This window comes from Oncorhynchus nerka, linkage group LG27 (assembly GCF_034236695.1).
Source record: "Oncorhynchus nerka isolate Pitt River linkage group LG27, Oner_Uvic_2.0, whole genome shotgun sequence".
Lineage (NCBI taxonomy): Eukaryota > Metazoa > Chordata > Actinopteri > Salmoniformes > Salmonidae > Oncorhynchus > Oncorhynchus nerka.
In genome coordinates, this window is record NC_088422.1 from 94,184,391 (window position 1) to 94,202,398 (window position 18,008).

Sequence of the window (18,008 nt, forward strand, 5' to 3'; positions counted from 1 at the left end):
GGCAGCCTTGTCAACACGACCAACACCCCCACTGGTAAGCTGCCATTCCTTTCAGGGGGGGCGGCACTTAATGTGGCTTGTTTGAACACGGGGCCTTATTGTAAACACATAAATTAATAGCAACTCAACAGACTGCTACTGTTGCCCTATCAGGGGCTACTGTTGCCATATCAGGGGCTACTGTTGCCATATCAGGGGCTATGCCAAACAAAAACAGCGTTTTTTTCAAATCCACTCATTTGAAAGGGTGTCTACATACTTTTGGTCATTTTGGTATTTTAGTCCCGGACTAGATTTAATCTGAAACCACCCCTGACACCTGGCAACTAAGCCCTAAAAGTACATGTTGCGGCACATTTCGGTCAGATATCCGTTTCATGATGCACAGATAACACAGGTAAGTTCATGAGAATGGAGACCGTTGTTTTAAGTGACTGTACCTGCAATAGCTTCTGCACACAAAGCGACTGGCCATTTCTGGAAGCTAGATGAAGGGCGTTTTTACCTGCAAGAAAACAACTCAGGAGATCAGCAATACACAAAATCAATATCTTCCATAATCTACACTGAACAAAAATATAAATGCAACATGTCATGTGTTGGTCCCACGTTTCCGGAGCTGAAATAAATCATCCCAGAAATGTTCCATACGCACAAAAAATCTTATTTCTCTCAAATGATTTGCACAAATTTGGTTACATCCCTCTTAGTGAGCATTTCTCCTTTGCCAAGTTAATCCAATCCACCTGGCAGATGTGGCATATCAAGAAGCTGATTAAACAGCATGATCATTACACAGGTGTACCTTGTGCTGTGTACAATAAAGGGCCACTAACATGTGCAGTTGTGTCACACAATGCCACAGATGTCTCATGTTTTGAGGGAGTGTACAATTAGCATGCTGACTGCAGGAATGTCCACCAGAACGGTTGCCAGATAATTGACATCGTTTTAGATATTTATGCAGTACGTCCAACCGGCCTCACAGCCGCAGACCACGTGTAATGGTATTGTGCGGGCCAGTGGTTTGCTGATATCAACATTGTGAACAGAGTGTCCCATGGTGGCAGTGGGGTTATAGTATGGACAGGCATAAACTATAGACAACGAACACAATTGCATTTTATCAATGGCAATTTCAAAGGACAAAAATAACATGATGAGATCCTGAGGCCCATTCTATTGTAAGATATCTGTCACTAACAGATGCATATCTGTATTCCCAGTCAAGTGAAATCCATAGATTAGGACCCAATTGATTTATTTCAATGGACTGATTTCCTCATATAAACTGTAACTCAGTAAAACCAATGAAATTGTTGCATGTTGCCTTTATATTTTTGTTCAGTATATTTGTGTTCTGGAAGAGGCTGCCTTAAATCGACATCCGCGTCCCTTAGAAAGATTTCACCAAAGATGGGCTTGGTGGAAACTCTCTCCTATGGACTGTTCTGTAGCGCACCATGCATAGGTGCTTGCAATGCCAGGGTTATGGGGGACCAGTACAAAAATGTATTCACTCACTACTGTAAGTCTCTCTGGATAAGAGCGTCTGCTAAATGACTAACATGTAAGTCTCTCTGGATAAGAGTGTCTGCTAAATGACTAACATGTAAGTCTCTCTGCCGCAGCCCGTCTGGTGTTCAACCTTCCCAAGTTCTCTCACGTCACCCCGCTCCTCCGCTCTCTCCACTGGCTTCCAGTTGAAGCTCGCATCCGCTACAAGACCATGGTGCTTGCCTACGGAGCTGTGAGGGGAACGGCACCTCAGTACCTCCAGGCTCTGATCAGGCCCTACACCCAAACAAGGGCACTGCGTTCATCCACCTCTGGCCTGCTCGCCTCCCTACCACTGAGGAAGTACAGTTCCCGCCCAGCCCAGTCAAAACTGTTCGCTGCTCTGGCCCCCCAATGGTGGAACAAACTCCCTCACGACGCCAGGACAGCGGAGTCAATCACCACCTTCCGGAGACACCTGAAACCCCACCTCTTTAAGGAATACCTAGGATAGGATAAAGTAATCCTTCTCCCCCCCCCCCTTAAAAGACCTAGATGCGCTACTGTTCCACTGGATGTCATAAGGTGAACGCACCAATTTGTAAGTCGCTCTGGATAAGAGCGTCTGCTAAATGACTTAAATGTAAATGCTAAGAGTGTCTTCTAAATGACTAACATGTAAGTCTCTCTGGCTAAGAGTGTCTGCTAAATGACTAACATGTAAGTCTCTCTGGATAAGAGTGTCTGCTAAATGACTAACATGTAAGTCTCTCTGGATAAGAGTGTCTTCTAAATGACTAACATGTAAGTCTCTCTGGATAAGAGTGTCTGCTAAATGACTAACATGTAAGTCTCTCTGGATAAGAGTGTCTGCTAAATGACTAACATGTACATCTCTCTGGATAAGAGTGTCTGCTAAATGACTAACATGTAAGTCTCTCTGGATAAGAGCGTCTGCTAAATGACTAACATGTACATCTCTCTGGATAAGAGCGTCTGCTAAATGACTAACATGTAAGTCTCTCTGGATAAGAGTGTCTACTAAATGACTAACATGTAAGTCTCTCTGGCTAAGAGTGTCTTCTAAATGACTAACATGTAAGTCTCTCTGGATAAGAGTGTCTTCTAAATGACTAACATGTAAGTCTCTCTGGATAAGAGCGTCTGCTAAATGACTAACATGTAAATATATAACCATGAACTTCATCTGTCTTTCTCTCACCGGTGGCATCGGTGGCCGTGAGGTCAACGCTGTGGCCCAGGATGAGATTGAGACAGTCCAGGTGGCCCCTGGTTGCAGAGAGGTGGAACCTGCGTTGAGAGAGAGAGAGAGAGCGTGTGAAGGGAGGGAAAGCGCAGTAGGTCGGAGTACGAGCAGGTTTGGAGAGGCTTGGAGAAGGGTGAAGTGAAAGAGTGTTTTATGGAGCCAGAGAAAAGAACTCTGTAAATTGATGCTGGCTAACCCTATCGGCTAGATCAGCATTCTGGGTGCAGACACCTTAGACCCGTAAAATCTCTGAGGCGGCAAGAGTAAAAGTTCTTGAAGAGCATTTTCACATTATGGGATCCAACAACCCATAAGGGACTGTTAAGGCAGCGAAGCTATCAAATACCCGTCATGATCATCATCGTGAAAAGGATAATATCTACACTACTGCAAACATGACTAACACTGTTTACTATTCACTCCCTGACCCGCTTCCTCCCATTTACTCCCTGACCCTCTTTTCTCCCGTTTACTCCCTGACCCTCTTTTCTCCCGTTTACTCCCTGACCCTCTTTTCTCCCGTTTACTCCCTGACCCTCTTTCATGCCTGACCCTCATTTCTCCCTGACCCTCTTTTCTCCCGTTTACTCCCTGACCCGCTTTCATGCCTGACCCTCATTTCTTCCTGACCCTCTTTTCTCCCGTTTACTCCCTGACCCTCTTTTCTCCAGTTTACTCCCTGACCCGGTTCCTCCCAGTTTACTCCCTGACCCTCTTTTCTCCCGTTTACTCCCTGACCCTCTTTCTCCCGTTTACTCCCTGACCCTCTTTTCTCCCGTTTACTCCCTGACCCTCTTTTCTCCCGTTTACTCCCTGACCCTCTTTTCTCCCGTTTACTCCTGACCCTCTTTTCTCCCGTTTACTCCCTGACCCTCTTTTCTCCCGTTTACTCCCTGACCCTCTTTTCTCCCGTTTACTCCCTGACCCTCTTTTCTCCCGTTTACTCCCTGACCCTCTTTTCTCCCGTTTACTCCCTGACCCTCTTTTCTCCCGTTTACTCCCTGACCCTCTTTTCTCCCGTTTTCTCCCGTTTACTCCTGACCCTCTTTTCTCCCGTTTACTCCCTGACCCGCTTCCTCCCGTTTACTCCCTGACCCTCTTTTCTCCCGTTTACTCCCTGACCCTCTTTTCTCCCGTTTACTCCCTGACCCTCTTTTCTCCCGTTTACTCCCTGACCCTCTTTTCTCCCGTTTACTCCCTGACCCTCTTTCTCCCGTTTAACCCTGACCCTCTTTTCCCGTTTACCCCTGACCCTTCCTCATTTACTCCCTGACCCGCTTTCTTTACCCCTGACCCGTTTACTCCCTGACCCTCTTTTCTCCCGTTTACTCCCTGACCCTCTTTTCTCCCGTGACCCTCTTTTCTCCCGTTTATTCCCTCCCTCTTTTTTCCGTTTAATCCCTGACCCTCTTTTCTCCCCTTACTCCCTGACCCTTTTCTCCCGTTTAACCCTCCTCCCGTTTACTCCCTGACCCACTTCCTCCAGTTTACTCCCTGACACGCTTTTCTCCCGTTTACTCCCTGACCCGCTTTTCTCCCATTTCATGCCTGACCCTCTTTTCCCCCTGACCCTCTTTTCTCCCTGGCCCTCTTTTCTCCCGTTTAAGCCCTGGCCCTCTATTCTCCCGTTTAATCCCTGGCCCTCTATTCTCCCGTTTAATCCCTGGCCCTCTATTCTCCCGTTTAATCCCTGGCCCTCTTTTCTCCCGTTTAAGCCCTGGCCCTCTATTCTCCCGTTTAATCCCTGGCCCTCTATTCTCCCGTTTAATCCCTGGCCCTCTATTCTCCCGTTTAATCCCTGGCCCTCTATTCTCCCGTTTAATCCCTGGCCCTCTATTCTCCCGTTTAATCCCTGGCCCTCTATTCTCCCGTTTAATCCCTGGCCCTCTATTCTCCCGTTTAATCCCTGGCCCTCTATTCTCCCGTTTAATCCCTGGCCCTCTATTCTCCCCCGTTTCTATTCTCCCGGCCCTCCCTCTATTCTCCCGTTTAATCCCTGGCCCTCTATTCTCCCGTTTAAGCCCTGGCCCTCTATTCTCCCGTTTAAGCCCCTCCCGTTGGCCCTCTATTCTCCCGTTTAAGCCCTGGCCCTATTCTCCCGTGCCCTGCCCTCTATTCTCCCGTTTAAGCCCTGGCCCTCTATTCTCCCGTTTAAAGCCCTGGCCCTCTATTCTCCCGTTTAAGCCCTGGCCCTCTATTCTCCCGTTTAAGCCCTGGCCCTCTATTCTCCCGTTTAAGCCCTGGCCCTCTATTCTCCCGTTTAAGCCCTGGCCCTCTATTCTCCCGTTTAATCCCTGGCCCTCTATTCTCCCGTTTAATCCCTGGCCCTCTATTCTCCCCGTTTATTCTCCCGTTTAAGCCCTGGCCCTCTATTCTCCCGTTTAAGCCCTGGCCCTCTATTCTCCCGTTTAAGCCCTGGCCCTCTATTCTCCCGTTTAAGCCCTGGCCCTCTATTCTCCCGTTTAAGCCCTGGCCCTCTATTCTCCCGTTTAAGCCCTGGCCCTCTATTCTCCCGTTTAAGCCCTGGCCCTCTATTCTCCCGTTTAAGCCCTGGCCCTCTATTCTCCCGTTTAAGCCCTGGCCCTCTATTCTCCCGCCCTGGCCCTCTATTCTCCCGTTTAAGCCCTGGCCCTCTATTCTCCCGTTTAATCCCTGGCCCTCTTTTCTCCCGTTTAATCCCTGGCCCTCTTTTCTCCCGTTTACTCCCTGACCCTCTTTTCTCCCGTTTACTCCCTGACCCTCTTTTCTCCCGTTTACTCCCTGACCCTCTTTTCTCCCGTTTACTCCCTGACCCTCTTTCATGCCTGACCCTCATTTCTCCCTGACCCTCTTTTCTCCCGTTTAATCCCTGCCCTGGCCCATTTCTTCCTGGCCCTCTATTCTCCCGTTTAAGCCCTGGCCCTCTATTCTCCCGTTTAAGCCCTGGCCCTCTATTCTCCCGTTTAAGCCCTGGCCCTCTATTCTCCCGTTTAAGCCCTGGCCCTCTATTCTCCCGTTTAAGCCCTGGCCCTCTATTCTCCCGTTTAAGCCCTGGCCCTCTATTCTCCCGTTTAAGCCCTGGCCCTCTATTCTCCCGTTTAAGCCCTGGCCCTCTATTCTCCCGTTTAAGCCCTGGCCCTCTATTCTCCCATTTAATCCCTGATCCTCTTTTCTCCCGTTTCCCCTCTTTCTTTTACGGTCCTCCATCTTGTCACTTAAATCTTCAACAAATATAACATCCCTGGGTTTGTTTGAACAACCTAAACCCTGGATTAGTTGGTCACTTGTTAGCCACTCTGAACACATCGACCGTGTCCCTCTTCCTGACCCACATCCGTCAGTTTCCCCAGCCATGCCCCGGCCCCACACATACGGGAAAAACATCTGTTTGTAAACCAATACGCCTCACAGCCCGCAACTTGTTTATGCATTAACCTTGGAGGATCCTCCAAGGAGACAGGCGTCCTGACACCTCGTCTCAGGCGCCGTTATTAAAAGCTGCGTTGATGGTGCTTGAGAAACTCAGTCTGCAGCCGGAGACCTTGACCCTGGGGCCTGTAAGCCATATATATGCCTGCAGCGCTGTGGATAACCGGTGACACGCCAACTAAGCACAACATTAGTCTTGTTGGACAAATGGATTCAGGAATCTGTTTGAATAACAAAACTGTTGCCATGTCACAACAATGCTATTGGGATCTAGAAGTGATGCTTTGGGAGGGCGGTGTTTTGGTCTTTGAGAATCAGAAGCTTCGGTGTGTGTGTACTGTATGGTGAGAAGAGGTTTCGGTATGTACTGTATGGCGAGAAGAGGTTTCGGTATGTACTGCATGGCGAGAAGAGGTTTCATTATGTACTGCATGGCGAGAAGAGGTTTCAGTATGTACTGCATGGCGAGAAGAGGTTTCAGTATGTACTGCATGGCGAGAAGAGGTTTCAGTATGTACTGCATGGCGAGAAGAGGTTTCAGTATGTACAGCATGGCGAGAAGAGGTTTCGGTATGTACTGCATGGCAAGAAGAGGTTTCGGTATGTACTGCATGGCGAGAAGAGGTTTCGGTATGTACTGCATGGCGAGAAGAGGTTTCGATATGTACTGTATGGCGAGAAGAGGTTTCGGTATGTACTGCATGGCGAGAAGAGGTTTCAGTATGTACTGCATGGCGAGAAGAGGTTTCGGTGTGTACTGTATGGTGAGAAGAGGTTTCGGTATGTACTGTATGGTGAGAAGAGGTTTCGGTATGTACTGCATGGCGAGAAGAGGTTTTGGTATGTACTGCATGGTGAGAAGAGGTTTCGGTATGTACTGCATGGTGAAAAGAGCTTTCAGTATGTACTGCATGGCGAGAAGAGGTTTCAGTATGTACTGTATGGCGAGAAGAGGTTTCAGTATGTACTGCATGGCGAGAAGAGGTTTCAGTATGTACTGCATGGCGAGAAGAGGTTTCAGTATGTACTGCATGGTGAGAAGAGGTTTCAGTATGTACTGCATGGCGAGAAGAGGTTTCAGTATGTACTGCATGGTGAGAAGAGGTTTCAGTATGTACTGCATGGTGAGAAGAGGTTTCAGTATGTACTGTATGGTGGTATTGCATTTGGTGGACGTGTGAGATGTGATAAATGCCAAAATAACTTTATATAAACATTATACTCGTTTGAAGTTGCAAAAGTAGATGATAGAATGGCTGTAACAGTTCCACATGGTCATAGCCTCTATTGCCTACTGTATACACAGACTTCCACTTTGACTTGCACGACCACTGCTTGTGTAACTGGCCTTCTAGAACTCTCCTCTGAGTGTTGCTCAAGTAAAACAGGGCTTCAATTGTATCAATCCTCCTCACATTAAGCAGTGAGTATAATGCCCTATTCAAACACATCTGGGATCCTGGGATTGTTCAAAGTATAACTGACAGGCTGACATTTTCTGTATGTGGACTGGAGGAGGAGGGTGAAGGGGGTCAAGACGAAGATAACTGCAGACTTAAACATAATGACATGAAAGGTGCCAAGTGTCAAACCAGTCTGACGGGAGAAATGGCACAGGAAATCAAATAATAGAAACTCACAAAAGCACAGAAGAAGAAGATGTCGTTTTAATGGAGGCTCTGAGCTTTAATTTGACCTGCGGTGGAAATGTGACATCACAAGGTGCGGATAGCTTTTTGTTTGGATTGATAGAATGACAGGTCTCGCTCTCTTTCTACCGCTCCTTTAAGCTGTCCCTCTCTCACTCTTTCACTATCCCTTTGTCCAGAGTAATTACGCGGATTTAGATTTGATCTGAGAGAAAACGGCCCGTCTCTGTGTGTGTGTGTGTGTGGGGGGGGGGAGACATTAACTCCGTGTGAGACACCAGACACTGGGTCATTAACGAGAGCACAGACATGTCATTTCATCTTGGCACCAGATGGCTCCTTAAGTGTCTTTCAGCTCCGTCCGTCCAGTCTACACAAGATATGGAGGCTGTGTTTATCCCGAGACGGACAGAGTAGAGAGGATCATGTGGGCTGGGGTATAGGACCTGTTTCTATATCCATTCCTGCACATTTTAGTTTTAGCCCAGCTGATTTAATGAGGCCTAATCAAGGTGTAGGTGATTAGGTGACTAGTTGAAATCAGTTGTGTTAGTGCTGGGCTAGAACAAACGCACACACCATGAGACCGTTCAGGAATGGATTGAGAAACACTGCCCAATGGTATATAAAACTACGGAAATCAATATCCCCAGCTCCATACAATCAAGGAACCACCACTCACTGAACTCCAGCTGGAGCTGAGGCCCTTCCCTCTGCGCTAACACTTAATCAGCTATCACACGTGCAAATGACTGGGAGCACTCATCAGGGGCAGTAGTTAAGGCTAGGCTAGCCCCCTTCATCAGGAGCAGTAGTTAAGGCTAGCCCGCCTCATCAGGGGCAGTAGCTAAGGCTAGCCCGCCTCATCAGGGGCAGTAGCTAAGGCTAGGCTAGCCCACTTCATCAGGGGCAGTAGTTAACGCTAGGCTAGCCCACTTCATCAGGGGCAGTAGTTAACGCTAGGCTAGCCCACTTCATCAGGGGCAGTAGTTAAGGCTAGGCTAGCCCACTTCATCAGGAGCAGTAGCTAAGGCTAGCCCGCCTCATCAGGGGCAGTAGCTAAGGCTAGGCTAGCCCACTTCATCAGGGGCAGTAGCTAAGGCTAGCCCGCCTCATCAGGGGCAGTAGCTAAGGCTAGGCTAGCCCACTTCATCAGGGGCAGTAGTTAACGCTAGGCTAGCCCACTTCATCAGGGGCAGTAGTTAAGGCTAGGCTAGCCCACTTCATCAGGGGCAGTAGTTAAGGCTAGGCTAGCCCACTTCATCAGGGGCAGTAGTTAACGCTAGGCTAGCCCACTTCATCAGGGGCAGGAGTTAAGGCTAGGCTAGCCCGCCTCATCAAGGGCAGGAGTTAAGGCTAGGCTAGGCCGCCTCATCAGGGGCAGTAGTTAAGGCTAGGCTAGGCCGCCTCATCAGGGGCAGTAGTTAAGGCTAGGCTAGGCCGCCTCATCAGGGGCAGTAGTTAAGGCTAGGCCGCCTCATCAGGGGCAGTAGTTAAGGCTAGGCCGCCTCATCAGGGGCAGTAGTTAAGGCTAGGCCGCCTCATCAGGGGCAGTAGTTAAGGCTAGGCCGCCTCATCAGGGGCAGTAGTTAAGGCTAGGCCGCCTCATCAGGGGCAGTAGTTAAGGCTAGGCCGCCTCATCAGGGGCAGTAGTTAAGGCTAGGCCGCCTCATCAGGGGCAGTAGTTAAGGCTAGGCCGCCTCATCAGGGGCAGTAGTTAAGGCTAGGCTAGCCCGCCTCATCAGGGGCAGTAGTTAAGGCTAGACTAGCCCGCCTCATCGGGGGCAGTAGCTAAGGCAATGTTAGCCAGCCTCATCAGGGGCAGTAGTTAAGGCTAGGTTAGCCAGCCTCATCAGGGGCAGTAGTTAAGGCTAGACTAGCCCGCCTCATCGGGGGCAGTAGCTAAGGCTAGGTTAGCCAGCCTCATCAGGGGCAGTAGTTAAGGCTAGGTTAGCCAGCCTCATCAGGGGCAGTAGTTAAGGCTAGGTTAGCCAGCCTCATCAGGGGCAGTAGTTAAGGCTAGGTTAGCCAGCCTCATCAGGGGCAGTAGTTAAGGCTAGGTTAGCCAGCCTCATCAGGGGCAGTAGTTAAGGCTAGGCTAGCCCGCCTCATCGGGGGCAGTAGCTAAGGCAATGTTAGCCAGCCTCATCAGGGGCAGTAGTTAAGGCTAGGTTAGCCAGCCTCATCAGGGGCAGTAGTTAAGGCTAGGCTAGCCCACCTCATCAGGGGCAGTAGTTAAGGCTAGGCTAGCCTACATCATGAGCGTGTCCAATGTGGAGATACAGCCACACTATTTGTTCAGCTGTGGATCTCTGCACTCGTTACAGGTGATATCATTAGATCAACACTGGGGAGCCTAATCCAGGAAACTAAATTACACATCAGGGATTATAAAAACACACTAAATTAAAGATGAGGGATTATACCCAGTAATTAAACCTCCCCATAGGGCAGAACAGGCAGACCATGATTACTGTCCATCATCGTCCTCCAGTGGCTTTGAGGTCTGTCTGGAGACAGAAGTGACCACACACGAGGATGGTATGTTGTGTGGCCCAGGTCATATATTATGACGTTATTAGGGTTAAGAGTGTTGGGCCAGTAACCGAAAGGTTGCAGGTTCGAACCCCCGAGCTGACTAAGAGTGTCTGTTAATGACTAAAATGTAAATGTTATGTATGGGCCAGGTTATATATTAGGATGTTATGTATGGCCCAGGTTATATATTAGGATGTTATGTATGGCCCAGGTTATATATTAGGATGTTATGCATGGCCCAGGTTATATATTAGGATGCTATGCATGGCCCAGGTTATATATTAGGATTCTATGTATGGCCCAGGTTATAAATTATGATGTTATGTATGGCTCAGGTTATATATTAGGATGCTATGTATGGCTCAGGTTATATATTAGGATGCTATGTATGGCTCAGGTTATATATTAGGATGTTATGTATGGCCCAGGGTATATATTAGGATGCTATGTATGGCCCAGGTTATAAATTAGGATGTTATATATGGCCCAGGTTATACATTAGAACTAAGGCTAAGCTGAATCAACAGATGGTTGTGACCAGTGAGCTGGGGTTTCCTTATTCTCCAGTTTATGTGATGGACGCAGTTTGACACAGAACTGGTTCTGTTCTCGCCACGGTTGTCTTTAAGCCAACAACATTGAAGGTGACCAGTGAGCATCGTGTGTCAGGACAGTGCTTAGTACAACAAGCTCCAGTTCCTCGCTGTAATGCAGGGTGGCGTCTTCCACGCCAGCCAGACGCACTTGATTTAGCCCTGAGAAATTCCAGCACCTTATTATGAGACAAGCCCTTCTCTCCTTGGTGTGTGCACGTGCGCAAGTGAATGTGTGTACGTGTGCAAGTGTGTGTGCGCGCGTGAGTGAGTGTGTATGCACGAGTGTGTCACGGACACTGGTGTGGGAGATTTTCATACACTACTGAAAATACTCAGCCCCACAGCTTCTGAAATGTCCAGTTCTCTCCATCGAGGTCGCAACAAAGCCGGGGCTCAAAACGATCCTGAAGCATGGATCAGAGACAGGCGACTACTTCACATAGCTGGAATTAAGCCGAGGGGGACTAGCTACCTAAAACACCAGCGTTGGAATCTGGTTACATTTATGTCAGGCAGGAAAACAATTCTGACTTAACAGCTTTTATATAGACCTTCCAGTGGTGGATGGGTGAGATTCTTAGAGGACACATAACCGATCCAATATTGCCGATGGTGAGCCATCCAAAAAGAACTATTCTAAAAAAGGTCCCAACATGTTTTAAATCCTAAAATACTGGCCATCCCGACTTCATCCACCCACCATTCTAGATAAAATACTAGTTTAGTCTTGACAACCTGACCCTTGAATTACAGCATGTTCCCCAACTGTCAATGTTTATCATAAACATCAACTGTGGCTCAAATCTGTTTGCTCTGAGTCACTTCCTGGCCAGAGTGACAGCCGCTCCAGGACAGTAAGATCAAGCAGTGTGTGACATACAGTTTACCACAGAGTTCTCTGAACTCTCTACTGGCACAGTCGACTGGATGTGTGTGTATCTAGCTATACAGAGGGGAGACTTGGTGTTTGAATGTGGCTTCACAAGCCTCCCCAACATGGGGACTGGCATGGAGAAAAACTGATATCTATGATCTCAGAACAGGGTGGGAGAGGGGTGAGAAGGGAGGGGGGGCGAAGAGAGGAGTGCAGGGAGAGGGGAGCGGAGAGGGGAGAGGCGAGCGGGGAGCGGAGAGGGGAGAGGCGAGCGGCGAGAGGGGAGCGGAGAGCGGCCAGCATCTGACCATATGCTGAATAACATTATCTAGTACTACAACAGTTCTCAGCTCTGTTTTCAACTGTTAGAAGTTAATAATTGAACCAGACAAGTATGTTGGCATTCCTAGCAGTTTGAAGGAGACTAGTGCTATTTACTATGCTTGGAATGAGAGACCGTTTGCATTGCCAGACATTTCGCGCTATTGGTTGAGACAATTTATTGTGTGGGATAGTGTAGTGCTTACTGGTCCATATGTTCCTGTGGGACTGTGTGTGTCTGTAGAGTTCTGTATACACGTGTATGCATGTGTTCATGCATGGATGCAGTGTTTGTGTGAGCACACGTTACTCACGCGGATCGTCCCTCCATGTCCAGCTTAGTGGGGATGATGCCCTTCTTGCTGAGCACGGCCGCCACCTTGTCCACCTCGCCCCGTTCCACCGCCTTCATCAGCCGGTCGTCATACTTGTTCCAGTCTGTGTTCTGGGAGAGAGAGAGAGGGCACAACGTCAACACAACACAGATACCTCGCCTTTACAACATATGGGTCAGGGAAACTCATTCTCACCACGGTCATCACTTTGTCATAATTCAAGGAGTCTGGACAGATCAACATTTCAAACATAACTTTTAGAATTCTCAGAGGGACTATAGACTGGATTGAGGTTAGCCACAATGATTTATGGCAAGATAGTGCGGTTCCATTCTGAAGCAAAGCATTTCTGAGAGTGCCTGGACACAGAGCATGGGAACGGCTAGTTATTCTGCAAGAAAGGACCCCTCTTGGACAGAACACAGGCACTGGAGTAGAGGGATCCAAGAAAACAGAAAGCTGTGGCTAAAGCCTGCATAGAGACCGAGAAAGGACAGTTCTCTGCCTGTTCCTGGATACAACAACATGTAAACACGCATCACAAAGGAATTTGTAAAAATAAATAAACCCACCAAACTGCAACAGGACGCTCTGTCTGTCCTCTCACTCAACTCACACTGGCTGGCAAAGATATATATATTGCACATAGATGATAGGCCTATTTTGCATTCAATTTGTCTCCCTCCAACATTAAGCGTCAACATGTACCTAATACATATTAGTATTATCAGAATGCAAGTTCAAAACTAAAAACGTAAAGAATGGAACTTGATAACGAGTTAAAACAGGCCACTGTGCCTCTGGGTTGATGAAGGAATTCTCCTGGGGAATGTAGGGCAGATTCACAGAGTTCCTTCAGGTTAGTGAGAGAAGAAGAAGCTGTAAGTCACAGCTCACTCCTTCCTGCTGTTTCAACACCATGCTTACTCAGTATTCAGGAACCACAGTGGCTAGGTCCTAACCCAACCACAGTAGCTAGGTCCTAACCCAACCCCAGTAGCTAGGTCCTAACCCAACGCCAGTAGCTAGGTCCTAACCCAACGCCAGTAGCTAGGTCCTAACCCAATCCAGTAGCTAGAGTCCTAACCCAACGCCAGTAGCTAGGTCCTAACACAATCCCAGTAGCTAGGTCCTAACCCAACCACAGTAGCTAGGTCCTAACCCAACCACAGTAGCTAGGTCCTAACCCAACCACAGTAGCTAGGTCCTAACCCAACCACAGTAGCTAGGTCCTAACCCAACCACAGTAGCTAGGTCCTAACCCAACCACAGTAGTTAGGTCCTAACCCAACCACAGTAGTTAGGTCCTAACCCAACCACAGTAGTTAGGTCCTAACCCAACCCCAGTAGTTAGGTCCCAATGGCCTCAAGATACTTTTAACAAGTGTCATTAGAAATGTCCTTACTCTCTAAAAGGACAAGAATACCTACAAAGTACATGGAGGTGCATTTCAGCCAGCGACTCATGTTGAGAGAGGGGGACTGGTCCTTGCAGAGTGCCGCTGCAAACGCCGCCACTGTTCCGGTAGAACGACAAACAAACAAAAACAAAAGTTTTCCCTTCTGGGAAGTGCTGTTAAGGCACTCTGCCAGCCTGTGTGAGTTGAGTGAGCGGACAGACGGAGCGTCCCGTTGCAGCTTGGTGGGTCGTCTTTCAGAGCTCTCCAGCGACGTCGCTTGCTGTTGCTGCCAGAGCCTCTCGGTCTCGAAGCGTTACGGAGAAGTTCCTAAAAGTTTTTCTGGCACTCCCAGGCTCTGTCTGTGAGTTCATCACCCCACTGTGCACAGCACAGGGTAGGAGGAGAAGAAATAGAAAAAGGGGGTGGGGATGGAGGAGGAGGTGTGGAGGAGCAGTAGGACCAGCCCTGCCAGCCCTGGGACCAGCCCCGGCCAGCTACTGCAGCTCCTCCTCTGGGGAACAGCCTCTCGGCTACAGCCTGGATCTCTTCAATCTCTCTTTAACTACTCTCTTTCACTTTGTATTCTGCTTCTCTCTCTTAGTTGTTCTTCTTGTCTCCTCTCCTCTCCTCCCGTCCAGTCTCCTCTCCTCCCGTCCAGTCTCCTCTCCTCCCGTCCAGTCTCCTCTCCTCCCGTCCAGTCTCCTCTCCTCCCGTCCAGTCTCCTCTCCTCCCGTCCAGTCTCCTCTCCTCCCGTCCAGTCTCCTCTCCTCCCGTCCAGTCTCCTCTCCTCCCGTCCAGTCTCCTCTCCTCCTGTCCAGTCTCCTCTCCTCCTGTCCAGTCTCCTCTCCTCCTGTCCAGTCTCCAGTCCAGTCTCCTCTCCTCCTGTCCCCTCTCCAGTCCAGTCTCCTCTCCTCCTGTCCAGTCTCCTCTCCTCTTGTCCAGTCTCCTCTCCCGTCCAGTCCCCTCTCCCTTTCTATACAGTCTTCTCTTAGCAGACTGTCAGCTAGTTTTTGTGCAGTAGGAGTTCCTCTCTTGGTCTCTCTTTCAGTCTGGTGTGTACAGCGTCTTCTACCCAGTTAATGGCAAGGTCAGCCAGCCCCCAAGGTGTAAATATGGGAGTGCTCTCTCTCGCTCTCTCTCTCTCTCGCTCTCAGGTTCTAAAAGTATCCCCGGCTCCTGTGGTAAACATCGGCTAGTGCAGACAGCACCAGCAGACAGGTTACCTCTTTATTTGTTACCCTCCAACCTTTCTCCAATGACTGATAGGAAGACAGGGGCTAAGAATACATTCTGAGCATGCCTGCTCTGAGTGTAATAGCGTCGGTGTCCTGTCCATCCTACAGAGCAAAGCAGCACCCTGATTGAAACAAGGCCAGCCAAGGAGGAGCCTTGCTGCTAGCATCCCCACCGTTATCCCACATCCCCAAATATTAACCTATGATGTGGAGAAGGGGATTATTGTTGCACATTGGAGCTGGCCCTGGCACAGACCCCTGAGGTTCCCCAACGTTCAGGGACCTTGTTAAACAGTCTATATACTCATTCTGTATGTGTGTCTGTGTGCGCAGAGGTGCTGATCCCACCACACGGTAGCAGGATTAGGTGTCACAGTCTTCTACAAATCAGCTGTCTGGGATTGCAGGCTCCCCTTAAACCCTCCACCCCAACTGTCATTACTACCTTGGTGGTAAACATCGCACTGGGCCGTCTATTAACAATGGAATACGTCAACTTGTATTATTTGCGAGGTGAAAAAGAACGAGAGGTCAGAAGAGAGAGAGAGAGAGAGAGAGAGAGAGAGGAGGGGGACGCGTTTAATTTACACACACTGCGTCAGCTCGGCGGGGGCTCGGGTTACGACCCGCTGCCAGACTGGCGTTAGCAGAGTGGCCGTGATATTCCGCAAACATGCGAAAAGGCCCGTCCGCATGACACATCATATGAAGGACTGGGTGTCTTCTTTCTAAAACTGCTGGGGCCTGCATGGAGACAAAGGCACCAAAATGGAACCTGGGTCGACAAACTGAGTGCAGTGGCCCTCACACCTAAATATCTATATGGGTGTGTCTGGGTTGTTTTGTTTGGACTGGATACAGGAGTCGGGTTTAGAACACCACGTATAGTGTTGAACATGACTTCATGGGGTAGCGAATAAATCTGCTCTCAATATAGTGCCTGTAAGACAAGAGCTGGAGAATCATTTTTATGCTTTAGGGAGTGAATTGTAAAATATCAATGCAATTTTCAAGTAAATGTTGATCATTGATTGATGGATTGAATTGTTTTTTAATTAAATGGAGCGTTAATGTTAATTAATCTAAGAACATGCACCAACTTGAGGCACTATTAAGCTATGTGCAGGCTCCACTGTGATTCTCCATCACATCTTCCCGAGGTCCTGGACTGTCCGTATCGGCAGGCCGTAGCTCATCCCAACACCCTCATCATATCCATGTTCCTCTTAGCTAATGGCCTGTGATGTCCTGTCAGATGAAATGGCCAGCAGTAAATACCCAGCCTTTCTCCCTTCCCCTGTCACCATGTGTGAGTGAGGGGAGCCAAGAGGAGGAGGTCAGGGCGTCAGGCAGTGAAGTGGAGCCAGGACTGCTGGGTGTCCTCGGGTCAAGCCACAGACAGGTTGACAACACTAAGGCCACAGCACCCCCTGGCAGTGATGGGATAACATACATCTTTAATGAGACAGGAGGGAGAGAAACAGAGATAAAGTGAGGGTGACGGAGCGTAAGAGGGAGAGAGAAGGAGAGATCCAAGGTCCTGACGCCTAGTACCGACCAATATCCCTCAACACAGAAATGAAAACAGGCACCATGGTAACAGACACCGCCCTGTTACCTCCCAGTGTCTTATAGATCTTCCATTCATCATTACAGACACAAACAGAACCTACATGCCATCTGAATGTCTCACCAGGGCTGATACAGTGAGGCAGTATCCACTGACAGAAGAAGCCCCAGACTACAGCTAGGAGAGCTGGTGATAGTCCTAACTTACTGAAGACAAGCTCAGATAGCAGTTAGAGCTCCTAGCTATAGTGCAATACACGCAGAGAGACTGACTCATGCTGTAGTGGACGAGAGAGACGGGGACTCAGGGAGGAAACTAAGACTAACACTGAACAAATCTAAGTGCCAGCCACTTTGCCAACCAGACTGTTTACCCAGGTCGTGAGGTGCCCAAGAAAACAAGCACAGTCCGAGCCAGTGGTGGAAGGATATCCTGTTAATGAGTGGACATCAAAAAGCATTCTGCTCGGTCACATAGCTCTGAAACAGAAACACTCTGGTCAGAATGGTGTAAATTAAAAATGGCTGCCATAAACTGACTGACAACCACTGATTGAAAAACTGATGTTGTTGATTCAAGGAGAGACATTGTTGAGTTCTTGGAAAGTGCACACGAACGCTCACACGGTTAATCCGGGGGCCTGAGGGAGAGAAACGTAGAGCCTCTGTTAGCAGTAGCAGCTGTGGCCTCTTATAACCCCCTTCCTCACCATTGTGGGGTCGTCAGTGTTAGCCATTAACGCGGTGAACAGCCATTATATTTTAGAGACACAGGGCAACAGACTGACTGGTGATTAGGGGGGAGCTGGGCGATGGTGTAATGGTCAGATTATTTACAGGCTGACTGACACCATGGGGAGGGACAGAGAGAAAGGGAGGAAAACAGAGAGGCCAGAGGGGAATATTAGGTGTCTGTCGTTACGGCACATTGATGCTTTAATTAGCAAGGATGATGTACCACTGACGACCTGAGCTAAAAGTAGGGGTGTGAACGTTAAAAAGTTTAAACGAAATTTAACCGAAAAACTGTACATTTTTTAAGTAGATGCAAAAAATAACAACTAAGAGCTTTGAAGTGACTCAACTGTTGATGCCCTGGTTACCACGCTGTGCCCAGCATGAAGCCAACCCATACACATGGCAAGATACTGTGTGTGACTGTGTGAAAGACTAGTGTTGCATCTCCCTTATCTCAATATCCAAGCCTATTCATTGATAGTTCTTTCTTTACTGAAGTTGTGACACATTGCAAGCCAAGAAATTGCGAGACACAGCATTCCATTGCGAGATACAGCATTTGATTGCTGATAGATAGAACT

General features: G+C 48.6%; 1 protein-coding gene across 1 annotated transcript in view; it reads right to left on the reverse strand.

Annotated features, from left to right (window-relative positions):
• Window positions 1–18,008, reverse strand: part of LOC115116083 (uveal autoantigen with coiled-coil domains and ankyrin repeats protein-like) — an 80,530-nt gene that overhangs the window by 25,080 nt on the left and 37,442 nt on the right. The window contains 3 exon segments of the mRNA XM_065012361.1: window positions 441–505; window positions 2,720–2,808; window positions 12,465–12,595. Coding sequence (XP_064868433.1) covers window positions 441–505; window positions 2,720–2,808; window positions 12,465–12,595 — 285 coding nt within the window.